At 40.9% G+C, this 22,472-nt stretch overlaps 1 protein-coding gene and 1 long non-coding RNA gene across 2 annotated transcripts in view; one reads left to right on the top strand and one right to left on the bottom strand.

Annotated features, from left to right (window-relative positions):
- The window catches only part of emilin1a (elastin microfibril interfacer 1a), a 47,993-nt gene extending 39,732 nt beyond the window's left edge, over positions 1–8,261 (bottom strand). The window contains exon 1 of the mRNA XM_047388205.1: positions 7,885–8,261. Within this exon, the coding sequence (XP_047244161.1) occupies positions 7,885–7,997 (113 nt within the window). The 5' untranslated portion in view covers positions 7,998–8,261. The remainder of the gene's footprint in view (positions 1–7,884) is intronic.
- LOC124882062 overlaps positions 1–9,429 on the top strand; it is a 53,134-nt gene extending 43,705 nt beyond the window's left edge. Inside the window, exon 3 of the long non-coding RNA XR_007041806.1 lies at positions 9,317–9,429. This is a non-coding gene — a long non-coding RNA (uncharacterized LOC124882062). The remainder of the gene's footprint in view (positions 1–9,316) is intronic.
- Positions 9,430–22,472: the final 13,043 nt, after the last annotated feature.

The raw sequence follows: 22,472 nt of genomic DNA on the forward strand, positions 1-22,472 counted from the left end.
GTGTGAACCAAGCAACAGGCTTGAACAACTCACTGCCTCACTTGCTGCTCATACCTGGGGAGGTTCTTATAATAGCAAGACCAAAAGACCAGCTGTGGAAACTGCAATGGAGAAGTGACCCAAACCAAGTGGTGTGCAGTGTTTTGGCATTTCCCATCCAACTGAACCAAGAAACACAAAATTTACTTATTAGTAAGAAAAAGGTAGGCTACGTCCCCTTTGTCACGTGTCAGTCTCGGGCCGAGGTAGAGAAGTTGGTGACTTGTTTACCAACTTGTTGGTGGTCAGCACTGTTCCAGTCTGCCTTAGTAAAGAACGAGGTGAGCCAAAAAGCAAAGCTCTTGTTCAAAGTTAATCTATGTTTCGACCCTGATCTATAGTCACAAGTTGCGGATCATGAAAGAAAGAATAAGATTCTCGTTACAAGGGGCTTCCTCCCAAGGGTAGCTGTGCCTAGCCTTAGATATAGGGGGCGGAACTCCTTAATCCAAGGGAAGCATATGAGTGCTGATCCTCCACAATGAAGGGAGTCAGATGAGGAGACGTGGACATCTGATCAGGATACTTCCTGGGCACCACCATTTTGAGGTTTTCTGTTTACGGCCTGCTGGAGGAGACCTTGGGGCAGATACAGAACACACTGGAGGGAGTATATTTCCCCTCTGGAAATGGGGATAGGCGTGTCTGGGTTTCCCTGGAGTTGTTATCATTGACGGATGGACGGACTCTGCTTTGTCTTTAACCCTTGGCTGTTCATGCATGCCCTGCCCTACACTGTTTACAGCTGAGGTTCTGTGAAGGCATTTCCTGGGAATACCAAAGGCTTTAAATTTGAAGCCATGAAAGGCATATGTTGACTTTCTATTTAAAAGTGTAACACATTAACTTCAATAAGAGAAAAAAGAGCACATCAAAAGTCATGTTCAAATTAATATATAACAAATTACATGTCTATAACACAAAAAATAAGAAACTAAACCTTAATTTCTGATACATGGCTACTTTAAATGAAGTCTCTAACTGTTTGAGGAAATGTAGTCAATTCTAGAGCTGCACAATATATTTAACTGCAGTCGTAATAGCAATATGAAAGCACAAAATATGATAATCATAGATAACTGCTTAAATGTGACAGCTTAATACATTTGCCAGTCAAATAGACTTTTACCTCACCTCACTGTTATATACTATATGCTCCCTATTTGGCTTAAATGGCACTTAGAGAGTAGAAGGGAGAATTGTGGTGATGAAAAACCAAGAATGAGGAAAACTTGCATAACTTATACTGTCTTTCCGATATTTAAAAACATTATCACTGTTGCATATTTTTCTAATATAACTTCCAAACTTAACTTGAACCTGACATATTACAAGGGAAGAAAAACTGGAAAGCTGCTGTATTTGTACATCTACAGTGTTCACTATATAAGTAACCTCTGCAGTAACTGACTCTTTTCTGCTACACCGTCTTTGATCGTATCACTCTCCAGCATCTTTAGTACATCTGGCTTTCAGAGGTGGAAAGAGTATAAAATTATATAATCAAGTAAAAGTACAGTAACTTTGATCAGATTTTACTTAAATACCAGTAAAGTTACCAGTTTAAAATGTTACTCAAATAAAAGAAACAAGTACCTAATTAAAATTTTACTTTAGGTAAAAGTTACTTAGTTAGTTACATTTTTATGAGCAGAAAAGTCCCTTTTGTTCACTTCATAAAGGAAAAGAGAAAATATTTTTCCCAGGTTTTAATTACAGGAGCGCCTTTATAATTTAAAATGCTACACACAAATAAAACATGTCAACATATGAGATTATGAATATAGGTGAGATATTAAATGTCCTGTTTTCTTCTGTCAGCTGCTGTCTTTATGGTTCTCTGCAGCTGATCATCTCCTCCATCTCAGCATCCTTTTCGGTCACATCAAATCTTCTGCATCTATGAGGCTTCTCTCTCGTTTTCCTCTTCCTCAGAACCTGGCAGTTCTGATCTTCATTACATCCTTTGTCCAAAATATCCACTATCCCTCATATCTAATGGTTTTAAATACCTGACTCCAATCTTATCACCTGATCCTCTGTGTTCTTTAGTCAATATTATTATAATCACAAGTACCTGATAAAACTGTCATTATTTACATTTATTGTTAAAATATTATTTAGCATGTTTACAAGGTCAGAGTCTTGAACATAAACCAGATACTGTCCACTTATTGACTACTACCTGCAGACATTGGATGTGCACCTCGTTAGCACTAATAATGCTATTTGTAGCTTTAGATTAAGTCCAATGTGAGGAACAATGTGATTATATTATAAAAATTAACATGTCCTGTACCAATGTCAAAGAATAATGAATGTCAAAGAATAATCATAGTTTCTCACTAAACTCTAAAACCTTATTTTACTTACCTACAAGTGCTGCGTTGGTTCCATGTTAAGTTTTTAAATGAATACAGTTTGATCTCTTTAGGCAAACTAGGTTTACACTGTATAATAAAACTGTTGCCTTTATTCTAGTTATAGTTAAATTGGTCGCTGAAGTATGGCCATGGCTTTTCTTCTTTTTCTTGGAGGTCAACTTCAGCTGTACTTTATGGGTTTTTATAGCACCTCTAGAGACGTTTGATGTGCCTCCATGTTAGGATCTGATTACTAACTCAGTCAAAGGATTAATGCTGTTGCTTAAGATGTTTTTTGTTCAATTTTATTTAATTTATTTTTCCAATTAGTAACAGACGAGATTTCAAATGTAAAATACTTAAATAAAAACATACTCAAGTAAAAGTTCAGCTTTTGTAAACTACTTTAAAAAGTGCAAGTTACAGACAAATAGTCCTTAATTATGTAACGCAAATAAACGTAATTTGTTACTTTCCATTCCTGATGGCTTTAGTATATCTTTAGTACAATTCAGAAATTGTTAAATTTGTTGCTACACTTTCCTAGAAGACTTTCTATTTTATCTGTCAACCTTTAAGCTCCACCTTTACGTTTCATAGATTGCATTCGTTGCTCAATCTTCACGGTTAACCAGAACGTATTTAATGTTGCTTTGGCGTCAGTGATTGACAGATAATGTTCCACATTATGTAGCACTAATAGGCACAAGGGTTTTCCAATTCATGACTACTGAGTTACAAGCGCCTCAGAGGCTATTTGTCATATACCATGATTATGGGGCCGAGTGCAACACCACCTCCAAGGGCTGGACCACTGGCCCACTAACCCACTGGCCCATTGGGGAAATCCCCAGTAGTCCCATAGGCAAGTCCGCCCCTGATGGCTCATGTTTAGGGAGATTGTTCTGATTAGTTCTGAGGTCTTCCAGCCACAGGTCCATAGCCCCTTTCTGAAGACAGTTCTAAGCTCCACCTTTATAGACAGAGGTAACTTACAACACACTAGTCAAGCTGGCTAAGTTCAGCCACAATGTGTGCCAAAACATGCAACCTTTGTCTAACAATCTTGCCATTTCGTTGCACATAATTACAGTCTTATTCTACCCTAACATTGGTGGGTCAACTTCCACCTTCTGTTTTATATGAGCCCTTGCATAATTAACACCAAGGCATGAACACCACAACTATAGCCAAGCTTAAAATGATCTTCTACGAGGACCTATTGGTGTTATGTGATGCCTCCTTCTCTGACTGCTTCTCCATTATTGGTCAGTCTCTAAGCTGGCTGGATCTTTTCTCCTTAAAATTATCAATAAGTTTATAAGGTACACCTTATTGTATTTCACCTAAGCAGAATGCAGATGGCTGCAGTCATTTTCAAAATAATCTACCCAGTTATTGTTATAGCAGTTGAGACATTTTACTTAAAACCACAAACTTTAACTCCATGGTGGTCCTAAATGAAAACCCCTGAGAGATATTTAAGTCTGGATCAACTGGCTGACATAACCTTCCACAGAGCCAAAATCTGGAGCTGTGTGTGTTTAAAAGCAGACAGAAATCCAGTCCTATTAAAGCCCTTGTTTACTGTTAAACTACTTTATCATTAGTTTGTCCTTAACCTTGTAAGCCATTTTACAGTAAAGAAAACAGGTAACTTCTCTGATCAGTTTTCTGAGATTAGACTATGGTGTCTTTTCATTAGACAAGCAAATCTACTGGCATTTTTACTGAAAATAATTTAATTGTAGTTTATCACACTCTCATAATAAAATACTACTAATTCATAATGGGGGGAGAACAAAGACACTGTAGTTATTCCCAATGGACCCACTGGCATTCATTAGAGACAATTTTTAATGGAGGCTAAATTACAGACAGCTGTTGGCCTCCCATGCCCATATTGGCCAACTCTACAGCATTTTCAAGAATGATTCCTGTCTGTGAGTTGCTGCTCCAACTTTTACCACAATTCCTTTTGGCAACATGCTCTTGGTGCCTCTGGTCACGCACGTAAGCAGAAAGGAAAAAAAGAGGGATGGGTTTCTTTGAGCTACAGGACACCATACTCTTCTGAGGCACCATATTAGTGAAAAACAATTATCTCTACCCTCTTTCACAATATGCTTTAAGCTGTGACTTAAACGCCTTCTCATCATCTCTGAGTGTTTTCTGAAAGAACCAATGTGGAAAGGGGGGTTGAAGTTGACCCTCCTCTGTCACCCCTTCGAAACACAAAAGGAGCTGGTCACAATTCCTTTTGGATGATTTTTGTAAGAGTGAGACAGCTTTTTGACCAGCTGACCAGGGGATTTCAGGGAAAAACATACCGAGACCTTTGAGGAGGTTACTGGACTTCCGCTAACGTTATTTCTATCAGTTGCTCAGTACTTGAGAATAAAACAAGGTGTTTAACCCCTTTGAATGGGAAATGTCTGACACTAATGACCATTCTGAGTCCCATTTCAGGCCTCCTTTGGTTCCATTTTATTCTTGCAATCTAACATCTGCACAGGACATGGTTTGAGTTGTCATTTATGAACCAGAGGCAGCTTAGAGAGGGACTGGTCTTTGCGACTTTATGACGGAACTGCTTTGTAAAAGAAGCTTTGGTGTTCAATTTATTCAGGTGACCTAAAGCAGGTATTTTTGTTAAGCTCATATCTTAGTACAGAGTCCTGGCCTGGCCAAGCGTTTAGTGTGTTTAATTACAGGTGATAGCTGGCACTGTTTGCCAATGGTGAGAAGGTTCTTGGGTTGGTCCTGCTGGTAGCATGTTTTTGAGAAGTTGATCTCCAATTACCAATTAACATTACAGTTTCTGTTTTGACACCCACTTAAATGAAGCAGCCTTAAATAAACTTAACTATATGTCACTGAAGATGCAAATGATTAATGAGAGTGAGCTGATTAATCCTTTTCTATCTCCACTTCCTGCTACCATCCAGTGGCGATCAAATACCTTGTCCATCAAATGAGCTAAAACAGATGAGCGGTCCACTTGTCTAGCCTTAACTACTCTGCCCTGTTCAGTGCATCTAATGGGGTGACGGATAGTACTGAAACTTTGGCAGGAGATGTATCAAAAAGCTCTGGGTCCTCCTGTTTCCCCTTAAAACCTTGTTTAATAGCCTTTGCCACTTTTGGCATACTTCACACATCTGTCAAAACAGATCAATTGAGTTCAAAGAGATGTCAGAGGGGCAAACCGAATTGCCACAGGCCTGTGCATTCTTCCTTCTGATGGGTTACTATGGGTGCGTGTGTATGTGTGTGCGTGTGTGTGTGTGTGTGTGTATGTTTGTGTGTGTGTGTGTGTGTGTGTGTGTGTGTGTGTGTGTGTGAGGCAAAGGGTGGTCAAGCAGACTCCTTCACAGGGAAGGCATTCAACAACAACCCAAGCCCCCTCTTCAACCTATCAGTCTGCATTTTCTCCCATCATGTCTCTCCCCCCTGCCCTTTGTTGCTCTTATATACCCTCTTGTCTTTCACTCCAAATACTATTTTAGTTTTCTCCTAACAAAAAAGTTCAGTTTATCCATTCTGCTTTTCTTATCCAAACAAATCGCCCCTGTCTGCCCCTCTCTTTCTGCCCTTTGCAGCAATCAAGCGTTTAGCCTCCTCTTACACCAACTGATTGACCAGATCTCATCACTCAGGCAGCCAGTGCAACCGCAGAAGCAGCAGCAGGAGTGAACTGTGCCAAACTGAGCAGGAAAACCTAGTCGAAGCCCTGGGCCCATAAGATTGGCGTGCCGTGTGTCCACAAAGTGTAAACACATGCAGGCGAAAAAGCAGACGAGCACCACATGGAGAGAGATATGTCATTCATTCTTGATGATGTTTTGTTGTGACCTCTATAACACTCGCACATGCACACCATCCGGTTCACCACTCAACTGGCTTGCCGAAATATGCTAAGTTGTTGATTTTACAAGCACACAATCTGCACACACAAAACACACACATGCACACAGATTTACGTTCATGGAGGTGGGGGTGGGGGGCTTCTTCCACACAAGGATTCTTCAGGTGGAAAATGGTGAACAATAGAAACATTCATGCCTTGGCGGTAAGTGACTATTTATCACTGTAATCTAAATAATATCCTGAGGAGGTCAATTTAGTACTAGCTGAAATACTGATCCAAAGACTGCTGGGATTTGTAATAAATACAGTTTCATGTACAGCCCAGAGAACATGTGAACTATATTATGAGGATAAAGATTTTGCAGTTGATAGATCATATTTTTAAAGACTCAAGTGAACAGTTAAAGATACAACTGGGAAATGTGTAGAAAATGTGGACCCCTCAAAACATTTCACCAAGGGCTGTGGAACAGTAAATATTTGTAATCCTTAGAAACTTTGTCTTTCTTAGTGCCCCTAGAATCTCCACATCACCCACCCACTGACTCATGTATTTCTCTCCTCAGAGTGCCCACTTAGCAAGAGCCCTTATAACCAATGAGAAACTTCCTGCAAAAAAAGAGACGTCAGTGCATGTGTAACTCCTTTCACTTCAGAATATATTGACTTTCTATGAAGGTAATGCATAGGATAACTTTACCCCTCTTAAAAAGATGGGTTCTTTTTGTTGAAATTATTGCTCATGCGAGACTTTTGTTAAATAAAACTGTATGAAAAAATTGTTTTTGTCAGATCACAAGACTTAAAGTGACATAAAATTGACATGCAGCACCTTTAAAACTACTTTCACTCATTTTGGAACAATACAACTACATATTTCCATGTATTTACTATGGATTTTATGTGATAGATACCCCCCACACCTGATACATGTTGAGGGCAACATCATGCTTTGGACATGCTTTTTTCCAGCAGGGGCAGGAAACCTGGTTAGAGGTTCTGGGAAGATGGATAGAGAAACATAAAGGAAGAAAACCTGTCAGAGGCTACAAACGTCTTGAGACTAAGGCAGATGTTTATCTTCTAGCAGGACAAAGAATAATTGTATATTATTGGCCCAGTCAAAGTCCAGACCTAAATCTAATTGAGTCTGTAGCAAGACTTCAAAACTTCATTTCAATGACGGTTTCCTTACAATCTAACTGAGATTTCGTAAAAAGAATGGGCAAAAATGTAAGTCTCTACCTTCTTTCCACATGTGGCACCACGGTTCAGAAATACCTTAAAACAATTGCAGCTCTGTATCCAGGCAAAGGTGGTTCTATAAAGTATTCATTCTGGGAGACTTTATACATTCTGTATGCATGTCAGACTGTTCAGGTTAATATTGGTAAAACCAGTGTGTAACAGGTATGGATGTTTTCGTAAGGCACAGCAGAATGGAAACACCAATTATTATTTACCCATTATTCGGTTATTGCGTTTACGAACGACGTCATAATGTGTTGCTGGGTCCAAACATTACCTCGGGAACCACAAACATATTTAAATAGAACTTTTTTTCATATTTGTCCTGCAGAGCCGCAGGTTAGTCTTACTGCCCCGACCTTACCTGTGTCTGCTCGCCGCTCTCTGACCTGCCTGAATGCTCGACTCTGCGACATATCCAAGACCCGAACACCCGTGGGTCAACACGAAGGCGAGTAGGTAAAAGAAAGTCTCCATCGTTTCAAACAAATCACTGTCGTGTAGGTCCGAAGCGTCTCCAGGTCAGGTTTACCCTGATATCCGTGAGCCTCAGTAGCGCGCTGGCGGGGCATGGACCAGCAGAACCATGGCTTCAGCGTGAGTGGGTCCGGGAGCTGGGTCCAGACATGTGTAGATCAGACGGTACACTGCTGCTGCTGAGGAGGGAACTGAGAAAGTTTCCTGTCAGACTTCCAGCAGCTCCGATGCCAGCCCTCTGTTTCTCTCTTTCTGTGTCAGAACACATGTTCCCCAACCCCATCCACACACCCACCATACACACTCATAACCTGCCTTATTTCCTTTTCTGTTTCGCTTTAACATTCAACAGAGACCGCATCATTGGCATTTAAATTATTTTTGGATCTTTACAACAAGCACTATTACTAAATAACGGTGCAGAGGAAATCAAACCCCACGTACAATGTTATTGAGAACAGGTGGAAGTTGTTGCAGCAGAGAACATAGAAACTATTTTGCCATGGTGTAGAAAACTGTACAACTCCATCTGAAATTGTAGCAGTTTCTTTTTCTAGCAGACGTTTTCCCTATTGTAACAAGTTTAGAAATTCGAAAAACTCTGGAAAAAACGAATTCCAATCTTATATTTGACTGTAAGATAGTTTGCCAGTGCATTTTAAATACTTTTTTATAAATACCTAACCATCATTTTTATAACATTTTGTTGGACCTTAACGGATATTTCTGTTGGTGTGGATGTACGGATTAGCCTTAAATAGTCAGAATATTCATGGTGGAATCTAACCGATGGTGCAAAAAAAAAAAATCTCACTTTTAGAACACATTTATGGCAACCAAAGCAACTTGAGCCTGAACAATGTCCCGCTGTCGGGGAGGTTCAGGATATTTGACATACATTTTTTTTTTTTTTTTTTTTAAGTTATAAGCAGCAAAGATTCTACCTGCAATGGAGCCAAATGTACCAAAATGGACTTCCATATCTTAAAACAACTCCAGTCTTTTAAAACGTCTTTGCAGTTCTTAGTTGGTATTGCAAATGTTATTTTATGAACCTTTAATCATCACTCTTAAATAAGGTAGCTGTTTACATTGGAGCTGATGATTATTTACACAGAAAATGGAGGCAGGAGCTGGTGTGCCACCAATGACCTTCTTTTGTGAAAAGTACTGAGTAATGAACAAATTCAAAGTTTTCAGTCAGAGCAATTGTCTAATATAAAAGAAAAGTGGTATAAAAAGCAAAAAGCGTTTAAATAAACTGCCATAATGTCTTTTTAAGATGACAGGATTCTGAACTGAAATGTCTCTTATTGCAGGTGTCCGTCATTTTCCAGGTTCCCTGATGACTGAATCTAAAAAAAAAAAAGTCTTAAAGAATGAAAAACTAAGATGGTAAAATAAATAAATCTTGTGGCCACCTAAAGAGAAGTTGAGTCCCCGAAGGTAATGAAACAGGCGCAGACTGGTGGGATGTTAATTCAATCTCATATACTTGTTTTCAATAACCCACTTGTAAATTTGTATCATATCTTGTTTATTTGGCTGTCAATATTTTATTTTTGTGTTTTAATTGTTCATCTTTGTCTACCCTAACATTCATATATTTTTGACTGCTGCTCTGTGTGGTTTATGCTTCCTCTGAACATGTCTCTTAGCCTTTATGTATTAACTTAAAGAACTTTGCAAACTTTCTCTGACTGAAGTGGTTATGATACAGTTTCACAGTGTAAACGCTGTGAAATTTTCACAGGTTCATGGCTATAACAAAGGGTTTTAATCCAGACCAGAGTTGCTTCTCCTTTTTTCCCTCTTCTGTTGCTTAAGGTGATAGATCACAGAAATCTATTACACAATCCCTTTAAAATTTAATATAGTTAAACTTTTCCACGAACTTTGTAGAGACTCTATATAGGTTATAAAGTGTAGACAGAATCAATGGTTATAGTTTTATGATGAAAATGACAGCTTTTATTTTTGCAAGTGTCTCTGTTACACTTACTGAGACCTCACTGAGACTTCATCTGGCTTTTTTGACTTCACAGTGGAAACATACAGGAAAAGGTCAGAGAAAATAAAAGTTCGGGGAAAAAAAACATTCTGGGTCTCATATTCAAAACACTTCTACAGTTTGTGTCTGGCTTCCTGTCATATTTTGTAGTTTTCAGAAGTCTACAATAGGCAAGTTACACTCAGCCAGGCAAAAGTACTAATTTGGCGTACTTTATATCGTGCACCTTTGATACCCCCAAAACACTAGCAGCTAAATGCAATACATAGACTTGTAGTATTGAACCAAGAGTGCTACAGCAATGTGGTCTATAGCTCTTGGTTCTTGAGTGCAAAAACATTCTGACATCTGGCTTTACACCACAATCAGGAGCACTTCTTGCATGAATGGCACCCTGGCTAACCCTAACCCTTTAAACAGTGAGACTCATTAATTTATTTGCCATGTCACAGGTACCCATGGCCACACCATTAGCCATCCACGGTGTACAACCACATGTTCTTACAGCACACAAATAAATGCTAACATTTAAAAGAAAATTCACGGTGCAACTGAAATATAACTGTGTAGGATCTAAATGATAGATTGGAGATGGATTGAATATGTAATGGTTCTTACATACTGCAGTATTGTTCACAGGCTGGCTGCAGCAGTCAGACTGTCTATAAGTGAGCAATTTGTGTTTTCTCTGGTATGTTGGTTGATCACCACCAGCAGGGCTGTTACCAAATTCGGTACTTTTATAGGTTTCAACCAAATTCCTTCGGTACCACCGAGAACGGATTAATGGGAAATCAAACGATACCATGTTTCGGTACCTAAACGCATCATCGTGACACTGAGGGAGTGGAAGAGTGGGCAATTTTCCATGCCAGACATGAACACATCATTGCACGCCCAGGAGGGTAATGGTGTGAGTAGCCGCTGGTACCGTCAACAAAGCATGGCTGATAGAAAGCACTTCTCTTTCAAAATGCAATGCAGATTATGCTCGCTTCAATATTTGTGACGCAAAGTGCAAGGCCAGCGGCGGGAATACTTCTAATCTGAGGAAGCACCTGGTTAAGCACCAGATTCCTCTCAAGACTGAAGAGTACACAATTTTCATCAGCCTCAGATCTATGGCTACAACTCCTGCATTAGGCACCGTTAGCACGCCTGCATTCATTACCAATTGGTCGTCTGCAGCCAGCAACATGGGAGAAGAAATATTTGAAACAACTGAGATGTTACAATACAAATAGCTGGTTGTTGTTTATAATTAAAGTTTATATACTGAGAAATAAACATGTTAAATTGAAAAATGTTGAGATTTTATTATGAAACGGATTAACATTTATTAGCACATAAACACACACAAAAGTACCAGAAACTGGTACCGGTGAGTACTAGTATCGATTCCCAGGTTACTGGGTATCGATACAGTATCGGTTCAAATGTGAAAGGTACCCATCCATAATCACCAGTTCATATTATTGCTGAGAGCAGACAGACAGGTACGTTAGGGGGGACTGAGCTTATGTGTAGGACCAAAATCATCACCTGAGAGTGAGTTTTCCTGGTGAGTTTTGTAGTTGGGAAAACATTGAAAAGACTGAGCCACGAGTTAAGTTCCAGGTTGATATTGTCGAACACATTGAGACAAGGAGTAAGCAACAATCAATCCTTTAAAGCACACTGCCTGGCCAAACAAAAAGTTGCCACCCAAAAAAAAAAGGTCACACACTTGTCACTCATATTTTGTTGGACCACCTTTAGCTTTGATTACAGCATGCATTCACTGTGGCATTGTTACATTAAGCTTCTGCAATGTCACAAGATTTATTTCCACTCAGTGTTGCATTAACTTTTCACCAAGATCTTGCATTGATGATGGTAGAGTCTGACCACTGCACAAGGCCTTCTCCAGCACATCCCAAAGATTCTCGATAGGGTTAAAGTCTGGACTCTGTAGTGGCCAATCCATGTGTGAGAATGATGTCTCATGCTCCCTGAACCACTCTTTCACAATTCAAGCCCGATTAATCTTGGCATTGTCATCTTGGAATATGCCTGTACCATCAGGGAAGAAAATATCTATTGATGGAATAACCTGGTCATTCAGTATATTCAGGTAGTCAGCTGACCTCATTCTTTGAACACATACTGTTGCTGAACCCAGAACTGACCACCTGCAGCAACCCCAGATCATAGCACTGCCCCCACAGGCTGGTACAGTAGGCACTTGGCATGATGGGAGCATCGCTTCACCTGCCTCTCTTCTTACCCTGATGCGCCCATCACTCTGGAACAGGTAAATCTGGACTCATCAGACCATATGACCTTCTTCCATTGCTCCAGAGTCCAATCTTTATGCTCCCTAGCAAATTGAAGCCTTTTTTTCCAGTTAGCCTCACTGATTAGTGGTTTTCTTAAAGCTACACAGCTGTTCAGTCCCAGTCCCTTGATTTCTCTTCGCATTGTTTGTGTGAAAATGCTCTTACTTTCACTATTAAACATGAGCCGGGGTTTTACTGTTGTTTTTCTTTGATTTGATTTCACGAAACGTTTAAGTGATCACTGATCATGATCATTCAGGATTTTTTTCTAACCACATTTCTTCCTCGAAGACGATGGGTCCCCGCTATCCTTCCAGTTAATAATGCATTGGACAGTTTTAGTAGTTTCTGCAATCTCCTTAGATGTTTTCTCTCCTTGATGCCAATGATTTGACCCTTCTGAAACAAACTTACATCTTTTCCACGACCACAGGATGTGTCTTTCGACATGGTTGTTTAATAAATGAGAAGCAACTCATTGCACCAGTTGGGGTTAAATAACTTGTTGCCAGCTGAAACATTATCGCCCAAGCAGTAAATATCCAATGGGAGGCTTGTACCTATTTGCTTAGTAAAATCCAGGTGGTGACTTTTTTTTGTCCAGGCAGTGTATAACTAGAAAGAGGGATTGAATAATGCAACCAAGGTGGACAATCTCGCACCACATGGAGTTCCTGCTGGTCTGCTGTGGCTTGCTGAATAGATAGTTTGCAGGTCAAAGTGTCAAGAAACTTTAAGCTAATAATCCAACCTCCTGCTTTCCACGGGTATTAAGATGATGTGACACAGACACATTATTCTTTGCACCGGGAAAGACATGAGAACACACTGTTTAGTTGATACAGATGTGTGTTAGTCTTCGTAATTTAGGAAATGCCAATAGAAAATGGCTACTCACCTAAACTGGCCCTCATCTACAGTAACATAGTTTTGACCTTTAATGTCCCTGAGTATGACATTTGGTTAACAGTAATGCCTTAAAAACATTATGTGCAAGACTCAATATAATTAATGTAACCAGACCAATTTAGCTATAAATGTATCAATTCAGTTAGACAAAGGTCCTGTACTCGGGCCTCCTTAAATGGAGAGAAGGATTTGTTCATTGATGAAGTGCATTTATTGTAATCGGAAAAAAGATAAAGTTAAGTCTATTATGCTTTGCCCTGGGTAACCTGCATCTCTGACCAGATGGAATAAAAACAGCTAATTAAAAACTTTGAATCAAAAATGCTGCATGAGGACATTCCATGCGTAGGAACGGGAGTGGTAAGGAAGGTGTCAAAAGCCCACTGCTAGCGAGCTGAAGTCATTGTTTCAGTATAAGAGGATTGAACTGCAAGAAGAGGCATATTCATTTTAAGGTTCTTACACAACTTTATTAGTGTTGGACAGTCCAGTGGCTTGGTTAGGTTAAGGTTTTGGAACCATCTTTTCAAGAATGGAGACAGATCATGTTTTGACCTTTAACACAGAATTATCACCTCGTGGCGAAGTCTCAACAGTGTGGGATGGTATATTTATGTAACATTAAAAAAAAGTCAGAATTTACATCTTTTACAATCTGTGTCCTTTCTAAACACTTGATCATTGATCTAGATATAATGCTGTAAAATGTAAAAAAGCCATAAGATAAACAGAACCTTTTAAAAATAATGTTACGTTAGCCTAAATCAACAAGTAAAAAGTGCAGATCATAATGCAAGGGTGCAATATTTGCAACTATTTACTCTGAGGTTGAAATAACTGTTTAATAAATAATTAAAACAATTCATGAATATCAGTACAATGACTTGCTAAGATATTAATAAAGGGGACTGAACACAAAGGTATGGCACCCAGTGTATTGTAGATTTTCCTTTTGTGTACTATTTAGTTTATCTTATTCTTGGAGAAAAAATCTAAAAGCTAATTTGTTACATGGATTGGTCAACGTGTGTGTGTGTGTCTACAGTGATTTGCAGGGGCATTGCCTCACTCTTTATAATCAAAGTCAATCTTTACAAATTCCGGCTGTCTGCTCTGTGTCCCTTTTGATCTGTGAGGCAGATTCCAGTCTGAAATATGCACAACACACACACAGCTGCACAATCTGCATGTAAGTAGCAACTCCTTATCTGCTGGATAAGAAGGCTGTTTGCAAGGTGTGATTGATGTTGTTGTCCTCGTGGAGCCCAGAGACACTCCTGACTTCTGGCCTTGATTTATATTGCACTTTATATTCCCTTCTACTTTTTTTCCTTGTCACTATGTGGATCCAAAGTGGAGTACATTAGTTGCCAAAAAGTTAAAAATAGGACGCTGCAGGCTCAGCAGATCTGCTGTGTGTGTTCCAGAAGTCAGTTTGAATTTCATGTCACTCCAGTGAATTATCTTTGTGCAGTTTACCAAAACACATTTAGACACAGATATTGGACTCCAGATGTTGGTACTGCGTGAATCACAAGGAAACAAAAAGGGCGGATTTATGTTTTTTTTTTCGTTTTGGAAAGTAATTCAATCATCTGCTCTTTGAGCAAACTTTAAGAGAATCTTTGTCATGGTCTTGTTTCTTGTGAGACTTCCTTTGGCTGGATGATTTTTGTTTACTTGTACTGTGATTAAAACCTGTGTGTCTCCTCTGTAGAAGAATACCCAGTTCAGCAGTCCTCCCATCAGCACGCTAATAAGACCAGCTCTCCCAGTTGCTTTGTGACAGCACTCCCCACAGGGAGCGAAACCAACCATACTGAGATGAAACCAAAACAAAAGCATACAGCCACATTCTCATGCATGATGTTAAACAGATACTTGCTTACTTTGTACTTGGTCCAGTACTTACACGAGCCCAGAATATGGATCAAATAAGTAAAAATCTGTTTCCTTGTGCACAGTTTGATAAGTTCGAACTTGCCAAGAATTTGTTCTGTTTTTCTTGTTCTTACATCCTTATGTATCTGTTTGACAGATATGGATCAAACCATGCAAGTTTTCTCTGGACCAGTAGAAATGCATTTCCACCAATGATCTTTTTGCATAGAGCAGTTGAGAGTCATTATGATTTGCAAAAGTGTTCATTCTCCTTAAACTTTTGCACTGCAGATTGCAATGTATTTTGTTAGGATTTATGTGATAGACCAACGGAACACAGTGTATAATTGTGAAGTGCAAGGAAAAGTGTGAGGTGCATTTGTAGTGAGTTTATTTTACTCTGATACCCTTAATTAAAATCCAGTGCAATCCTTACCTTTAAAAGTCACATAATTTGTAAACAGTCACCCTGTGTGTAAATCTGCAGAGGCTTCAGGGGTTTGTTAGAGAATATTAAAGAACAAACAGCATCACGAAGACCAAATAACACAGCAGACAGGTCAGGGAGAAAGTCGTGGTGGTGTTTAAAGCAGGGTTAGGTTAGAAAAAGCAGTATTCCAAGCTTTAAACATCTTGCAGAGCTCTGTCTAATCTACACTACAAATGGAAAGACTGCAACAGTAAACCTACCAAGACATGGTCATCCACCTTAACTGACAGGAGGGCAAAGAAGGCAGTGGTATGGAGGCGACGGTAGCAGCAGTGATAGGAGTCCTGTAACCACTGGGTGGCTGGTTCGAATACCCACTCTGTTGCTCTAAGTTGTTGTGTCCTTGGGCAAGACACTTCACCCACCCTGCCTGCTGATGTTGGTCAGAGGGCTCGGTGGTGTCTGTGTATGGCAGCCTCGCTTCTGTCAGTCTGCCTCAGGGCAGCTGTGGCTACATTGTAGCTCACCATTGTCATGTGTGAATGCGTGAATGAATGGGTAGATGACTGATTGTCGTGTAAAGTGCTATACAAGTATAGGTCATTTGCCATCGTAGTCGTACTCGTCGTCTTCCACTTCATCTGGGAACAGGTCACGGGGGCAGCAGACTCAGTAGAGACACCCAGACCTCCCTCTCTCCAGAAACCTCCTCCAGCTCCTCCGGAGGGAGCCCAAGGCATTCCCAGGCCAGCCGAGAGACATAGTCCATCCAGCTTGTCCTGGGCCGTCCCCTGGGCCTCCTCCTGGTGGGCCGTGCCTCCCTCGGGAACACCTCCCTCGGAGGCATCCAGGAGGCATCCGGTATAGATGCCTGAGCCACTTCCACTGGCTCCTCTCGATGTGGAGGAGCAGTGACTCAACTCCGACCTCCTCCCGGATGGCCAATCTACTCACCCTATCTCTAAGGGAGTGCCTGGCCACCCCACAAAGGAAGCTCATTTCAGCCGCTTGTATCTGGGATCTCTTCTTTTGGGAGAAAAACCACACTGCTTCTCCTGAAGCCAAAGTTCAACTATTGGCCGGACTCTCCTCTCCCATACCTCCAAAACCTCCAATACGCCAGGATTGAGGAGATCCTCAAAGTATTCCTTCCACCGACTGATAATGTCCCCAGTCGAGATCAGCAGCTCTCCACCCCACTGTAAACAGTGTTGGCATAGCACTGTGCAGCACTGCTTCCCCCTCCCGCTGGACAATTTGCCAGAATTGCTTTGAGGCCAACCGGTAGTCCTTCTCCATGGTCTCACCGAACTCCTCCCAGGCCTGAGTTTTTGCCTCTGCCACAACCTGGGCTGCGGCATGCTTGGCCACACAGTATCCGTCAACCACCTCAGGAGTCCCACAAGCCAACCACACCTGATAGGACTCCTTCTTCAGCTTGACAGCATCCCTTACTGCCGGTGTCCACCACCGGGTTCGGGGATTGCCGCTGCGACAGGCACCGCAGACCTTATGGCCACAGCCATGGTTGGCAGGATCGACAATAGATGCGGAGAACATGGTCCACTAGGACTCTATGTCTCCAACCTCCCCCCGGAATCTGGTCAAAGCTCTCGGAAGTGGGAGTTGAATACATCCCTGGCCGAGGGATTTTCCCAGCAGACCCTCACTATGCGCTTGGGCCTGCCAAGTCTGTCCAGACAAAATCCACTTCCAGACAAAATCCTCTTCCAGCGGATCCAACTCACCACCAGGTGGTGATCAGTGAACCGCTCAGCCTCTCTCTTCACCTGAGTTTCCGAAACATGCAGCCGAAGGTCTGAGGAGACGACAACAAAGCCGATCATCGACCTCCTGCCTAGGGAGCTTGTAGGCCAAAACGACAGTCAGAGACCTGTTCCCAACCTGAAGGTGCAAGGATCCACTGGGGTAAACCCCAACATAAGATGGCTGAGCTGGGGGGCAACAAGCAAACCCACTCCAGCTTGCTGCCTCTCCCTGTGGGCCACTCCAGAGTAGAAGAGAGTCCAGCCTTTCTTGAGGAGCTCGGTTCCAGAGCCCATGCTGCGCATAGAGGTGAGCCCGACTATCTGTAGTCGATACCTCTCGACCTCCTGCACAAGCTAAGGCTCCTTCCCCCCCAGCAAGGTGATATTCCAAGTCCCTAAAGCCAGCCAAAGCATCTGGAGATTGGGCCGTCGAGGTCTCCACCTTCATCCGCTGCCCAATCCTCTTTGCACTGGTCCCCCATGGTTCCCCCTGCAGGTTGTGGGCCCACTGGGGGATGGCATCGCGTCTCTCGTTCAGGCTTGGCCCATCCAGGCACTCTCCGACGAGTCCCGACCCCAGGTCTGGGCCCAGGGTGGGACCCCGTCTCCGCCGCACCGGGCATTTAAGCCCCAGACAACATAGCCTCTAGGATCATTCGAGCACTCAAACCCCTCCACCACGTTAAGGTGGTGGTTCAAGGAAGGGGCCATTTACCATTCTATCATCAATCAGAGAAGCAACCGGAAGGTTGATGGTGAAATCTAGAGGATTTATTAAATTCGTTGGTGTACATGTAAAATGCTATGTGTGACAGATAATGATTATCAAATGGCACCCTCAATAGACCATTGTTATGGTGACACATGGTGGTGGCAGAATTATGTGGTGGGGATATTTTTTTTTACTCAACAGAGACAGCTGATGGGGAAGATGGGGGGGAGCTACATACAGGACAATCCTGAAAGAAAACTTTTTACAGCTTGCAAAGGCTTCAGACTTGGGTAGAGGTTCATCTTCCAGCAAGACTGGTCAATAAACAGAGAGCCATAGCTAAACTGGAAATTTCACATTAGAGTGGCCCAGACTTAGATAAAATTTAAAATATGTGGCAAGACTGGAAACCTGATGTTCACAGATACTCTCCATACAATCTGGTTAAGCTTACATTATTCTTCAAAGAAATTTATACAATTCCAGTATATAGAGAAAAGCAGGTATGGACATACCCCTGAAAGTCTTGCAGCTGAAATTCCAGCAAAACATGGTTCTACAAAGGACTGACTCTGGTAGCTGATTTCAAATGCACATCACACTTTTCAGAATTTGATGTGTAAATTATTTTAAAAAACATGTATCATTTGACTTTGACATCACAATTTTGCACTTCTTTGTATTCATCTATTGCATAAAATCCCAGTAACATATTTAAGGTTGAGGTTGTAACATGCCAGCATGTGAAAAAGTTCAACGGGTATGAATGCTTTACAAGGCATTGTAGGGCTTCCTGTCACTTTTGGTGACAGGAAGCCCAAATCCCTTTTTCTGCAAAGCACATGGATAATTAGGACCAGCTGCAGGCAGAAATATGGCTACTGTACCTTTCAAATGATGTGTGGCTGGCGTGAGACACTAACCAGGCCACCCTAAAGTGATAAGGCTGAGAATAAATGAGGGACCTCATGAACCACGTGATGCACGACACTAACCAGATATAAGAAGAACCTGCACTGTAATGGGAGGAAGCTGAAAGCAAGGGCGGAGGTTGTGAAGAGGAATGACGTTCATCATGTAGGAACGCACAAAGTGGTGCCCACACTACCTCTGTTTATTACTATAAATCCTATGGAAGCTATTATTCTAGACAGTTAGAGATGGACAGTACCACCCTATTAACAATTAGCCAAATTCCTATGACAAAATTGCTTCCTTCTCTAAATGTAAGCCTTCCTTTGATTCATATGTATTTCCAAATCAATGGAGCATATGAGGAGCTTTTATGAGCTTTTAGAAGTCCCATTTCAGACAGGTGTTGCCAGTTTATCAACTTCCGATGGGGGAGTTCTTTGTGTTGTGAGCAGATTGTGCAGATTGTGGTGTTCAATTTTCTTTCAGACTATAGATCTAATCAGTTCAAAGTCTATTTATGGAAAAACAGAACAAAGTATGGCACAGCTGCAGCAGTTATCAAGATATAAAATGAAAGAATGTCCCAAAATGCTAGATATTTATTAGCCCTTTAATTATTAGCACTTTAGGTTTCAAGCTTCCTACATCCCAAGATGAGCGAAACCTCATCAGCGCAGACATCAATAAATGTATATATATATATATATATATATTTATATATATATATGGTACTGTCATGGGTTTACTCAGCTGCAGTGCACAGTGAGTCCGCCTTTGACAAATGTACAGGGAGAGTATTCTTCAGAGCCAGCATGCACTGCAGATTGTCCCTTTCAGCTGTGCAGTGTTTACTCGCTAGGCCAGTGGACTCTTGGCCAAAGCCCTTAGGAAGATTAACATTCCTGCAGGGGAACCAGTGTATCTCCACTGTTATAAATAGGAAGGATTAGGCCATGTACACAATAAAACAAACACCGTGCTTTTATGTTTTTGCTTGATAGAATGTGTGATTGAGTCCCCCATCTACATACACTGTCAGTATATTTTACTGTATGAACATAATAAGTTCTCCATTGTATCCACTGTGCCTTGTTTTTTTGCTACGCACCGCTTTCACCAACCCTTTATCTAAACTCTGTGTGTGTGCTGTTTGACTGGCAGATGTTTCTGATGCTTGTTGACATTCTTTGAGATTTGCCCTGCATTTCTCACTTGTGCAGGCCAGGGTATTTTGTTTGCCTTAACTATCATGAAATACCCCCAGTTGGTGTTGCAGAGTTTGGAGACACTATTAAAAGGCATCTGCGGGCATGCTCTGTTTCATCAAAGAAAAAAAAAAATGGAGCTCAGAGGAGGTGGCATTATGGTCAGTTTTTACGGGCTTTCATGTCTGGACTCACTTATTTAAGCTTTAACATCATTGTTAGTTTTTGGCCTTCGAAGATGTATTTGGACCATTCTTATGTCATTGTGGTATTCAATAAACAACTTGATTGGATTCTTTAAACAATAATTGGATTCACACTGTTTGATTTATTGTGGGGTTTTTAATCCACATAGCGTCAAAATCCTACTTAGATGATTAAACATACACAGACAAATATTTATCATACTATCTTTTTGTGGCTTTTAAGCACTGTCCATTTTGATTTGGGTTGCAGTCACAGGTATTCCAGAACATTAATAAGCCCATGTTATTCATTCCAAAATCTGGGTTCATTGTGCTTTTGGAATACACAATTATTCTACCCAATTTGTGCAATGCACCAGTCCCACTGGCAGCTAAACAGATCCACAGCATGATGCTTCCATCCACCACGCTTGCTTGTTGGAGATCCTGGTTTTGATGGTCACATCTTCATCCCTCCGAACATACTTCTTCTTACTGTGGCCAAATATCTCAATCTTTGTCTCTCCTGGCCATAACATTTCTTTTGAAGGCTTGTTGCATTGTTCACCAGCTGTGTATTTCAGTGGTCGTTAAGTCAATGAAAGGCTTGAGCCTTGGTGTTTCTGGGGTTGTTCCTTAACATCCTAACCATGTCCTTTCATCTGAGATTGACAGCTTGGTTCAGATGATTGATACTTAAATACAGGTGGCTGTTCCAACACGACCAGTAACCCAAACAAACAGGTTTTGGTGGGGACAGATCAGGCTCCTGGAATGGCTTTCTCATAGCCCAAGGGTCATCACAAGAAGCCATCCAGTGGTCAAGTGTCCAACAAAAAATCTGTGTTGACTTCTCTGTAACTTACTGGGGAATATTACTGCAGATGTGTGTATATATTTAATTTTGTATGTATAATTCTGATTAGAGAGAAGAGAAAAAATGTGCAAAACATTTAATGGAAACGTTTCACTGGGCCTGTGTGAGACAGCCATACTTTTCTATGCAGTCTCTTTAACTTAGGAGAAGTCCTATTCAAACTAACACTTCATGTGCTGTTCATGTATTCCAGACTTTGCACAGGCTGCAGGAGACTCTTGTCTCTGGAACTTATCTTGACTCTTTTATATTCCCCCACACTAGTTATATCACTTTGGAAAATGTCTCATGTTTCGACACACAAAGGGAAATAAAGCATAAAGTTAAATGTGGCTCAGGTGAGTCAAGTCTGACTAAGGTTGTTTTACCATTTGTCACCTGATTTGCTATCATAAGTCAAAGGTTTTAGTTTTATTGTAAATCATGAGTTCTGGAGTGTTCACACACCAAAAAAGGTACTGCAACTCCGCTGAGTGTCGAAGTGACTCTCCTCTTCGGAACTCCAGTTCAGACACCTTCTTCAGGAGAAATTTTAACTCTGGGGTTTTGCCCTGACACCATTATTGTTTATCATGACTTACGCACTATTCCCATGGAGTCACGCAAAATGATACCTTTTTGACTCAGCTCAGTGCATCTCTAGAATAATCCACTCATCTGTTTTTGTGTCCATTTAATACTTGGGGCGTATTGAGACCTCAGGCATAAGATCAAACATAAAAACACCACTATAATTCACTTTAAAGCAAAGTTTGTCTCACAAAGTGCTATCCAGTCACTGTTTTAGCTAAACTGTCTGGCAATACTTGATTATATTAGCACTGAAGACATCCCTAATGACTTTTAATGCGGCAGCATTAGGGTAATCATTGTAGAAATAGGAAGAGAAGTTGACAGAGAGAAAAACAAGATACTAGCTGATGCTAAACTCAAGGGGTATTTCCCAGTTTTGATGGAATCTGGATCGCAGTGCAAACACAAACTGGCTACAGTCTACAAAAGGAATGGACAATACTGACCTCAAATTTCATCTTGATATTTTGTGGTATTTCTTAAAATTCCTCAGTCTTTTGGCCCATAAATCTGTAACTGCCAATAGGTCAACGTCTAACAAAGACAAATACTGCAGTAAAACTAATATGTATGGGTAAGCAACACATAATGATCAGATTTAACCAGCTATTCGTTCATATCTAATTGATTGTTTTATGGAATACACTTAGGGAAAATTTCATGTTTCAATTTTAAGAGGTTGCTAAACAA

The sequence above is a fragment of the Girardinichthys multiradiatus genome, chromosome 15 (genome assembly GCF_021462225.1).
Source record: "Girardinichthys multiradiatus isolate DD_20200921_A chromosome 15, DD_fGirMul_XY1, whole genome shotgun sequence".
NCBI classification, from domain to species: Eukaryota; Metazoa; Chordata; class Actinopteri; order Cyprinodontiformes; family Goodeidae; genus Girardinichthys; species Girardinichthys multiradiatus.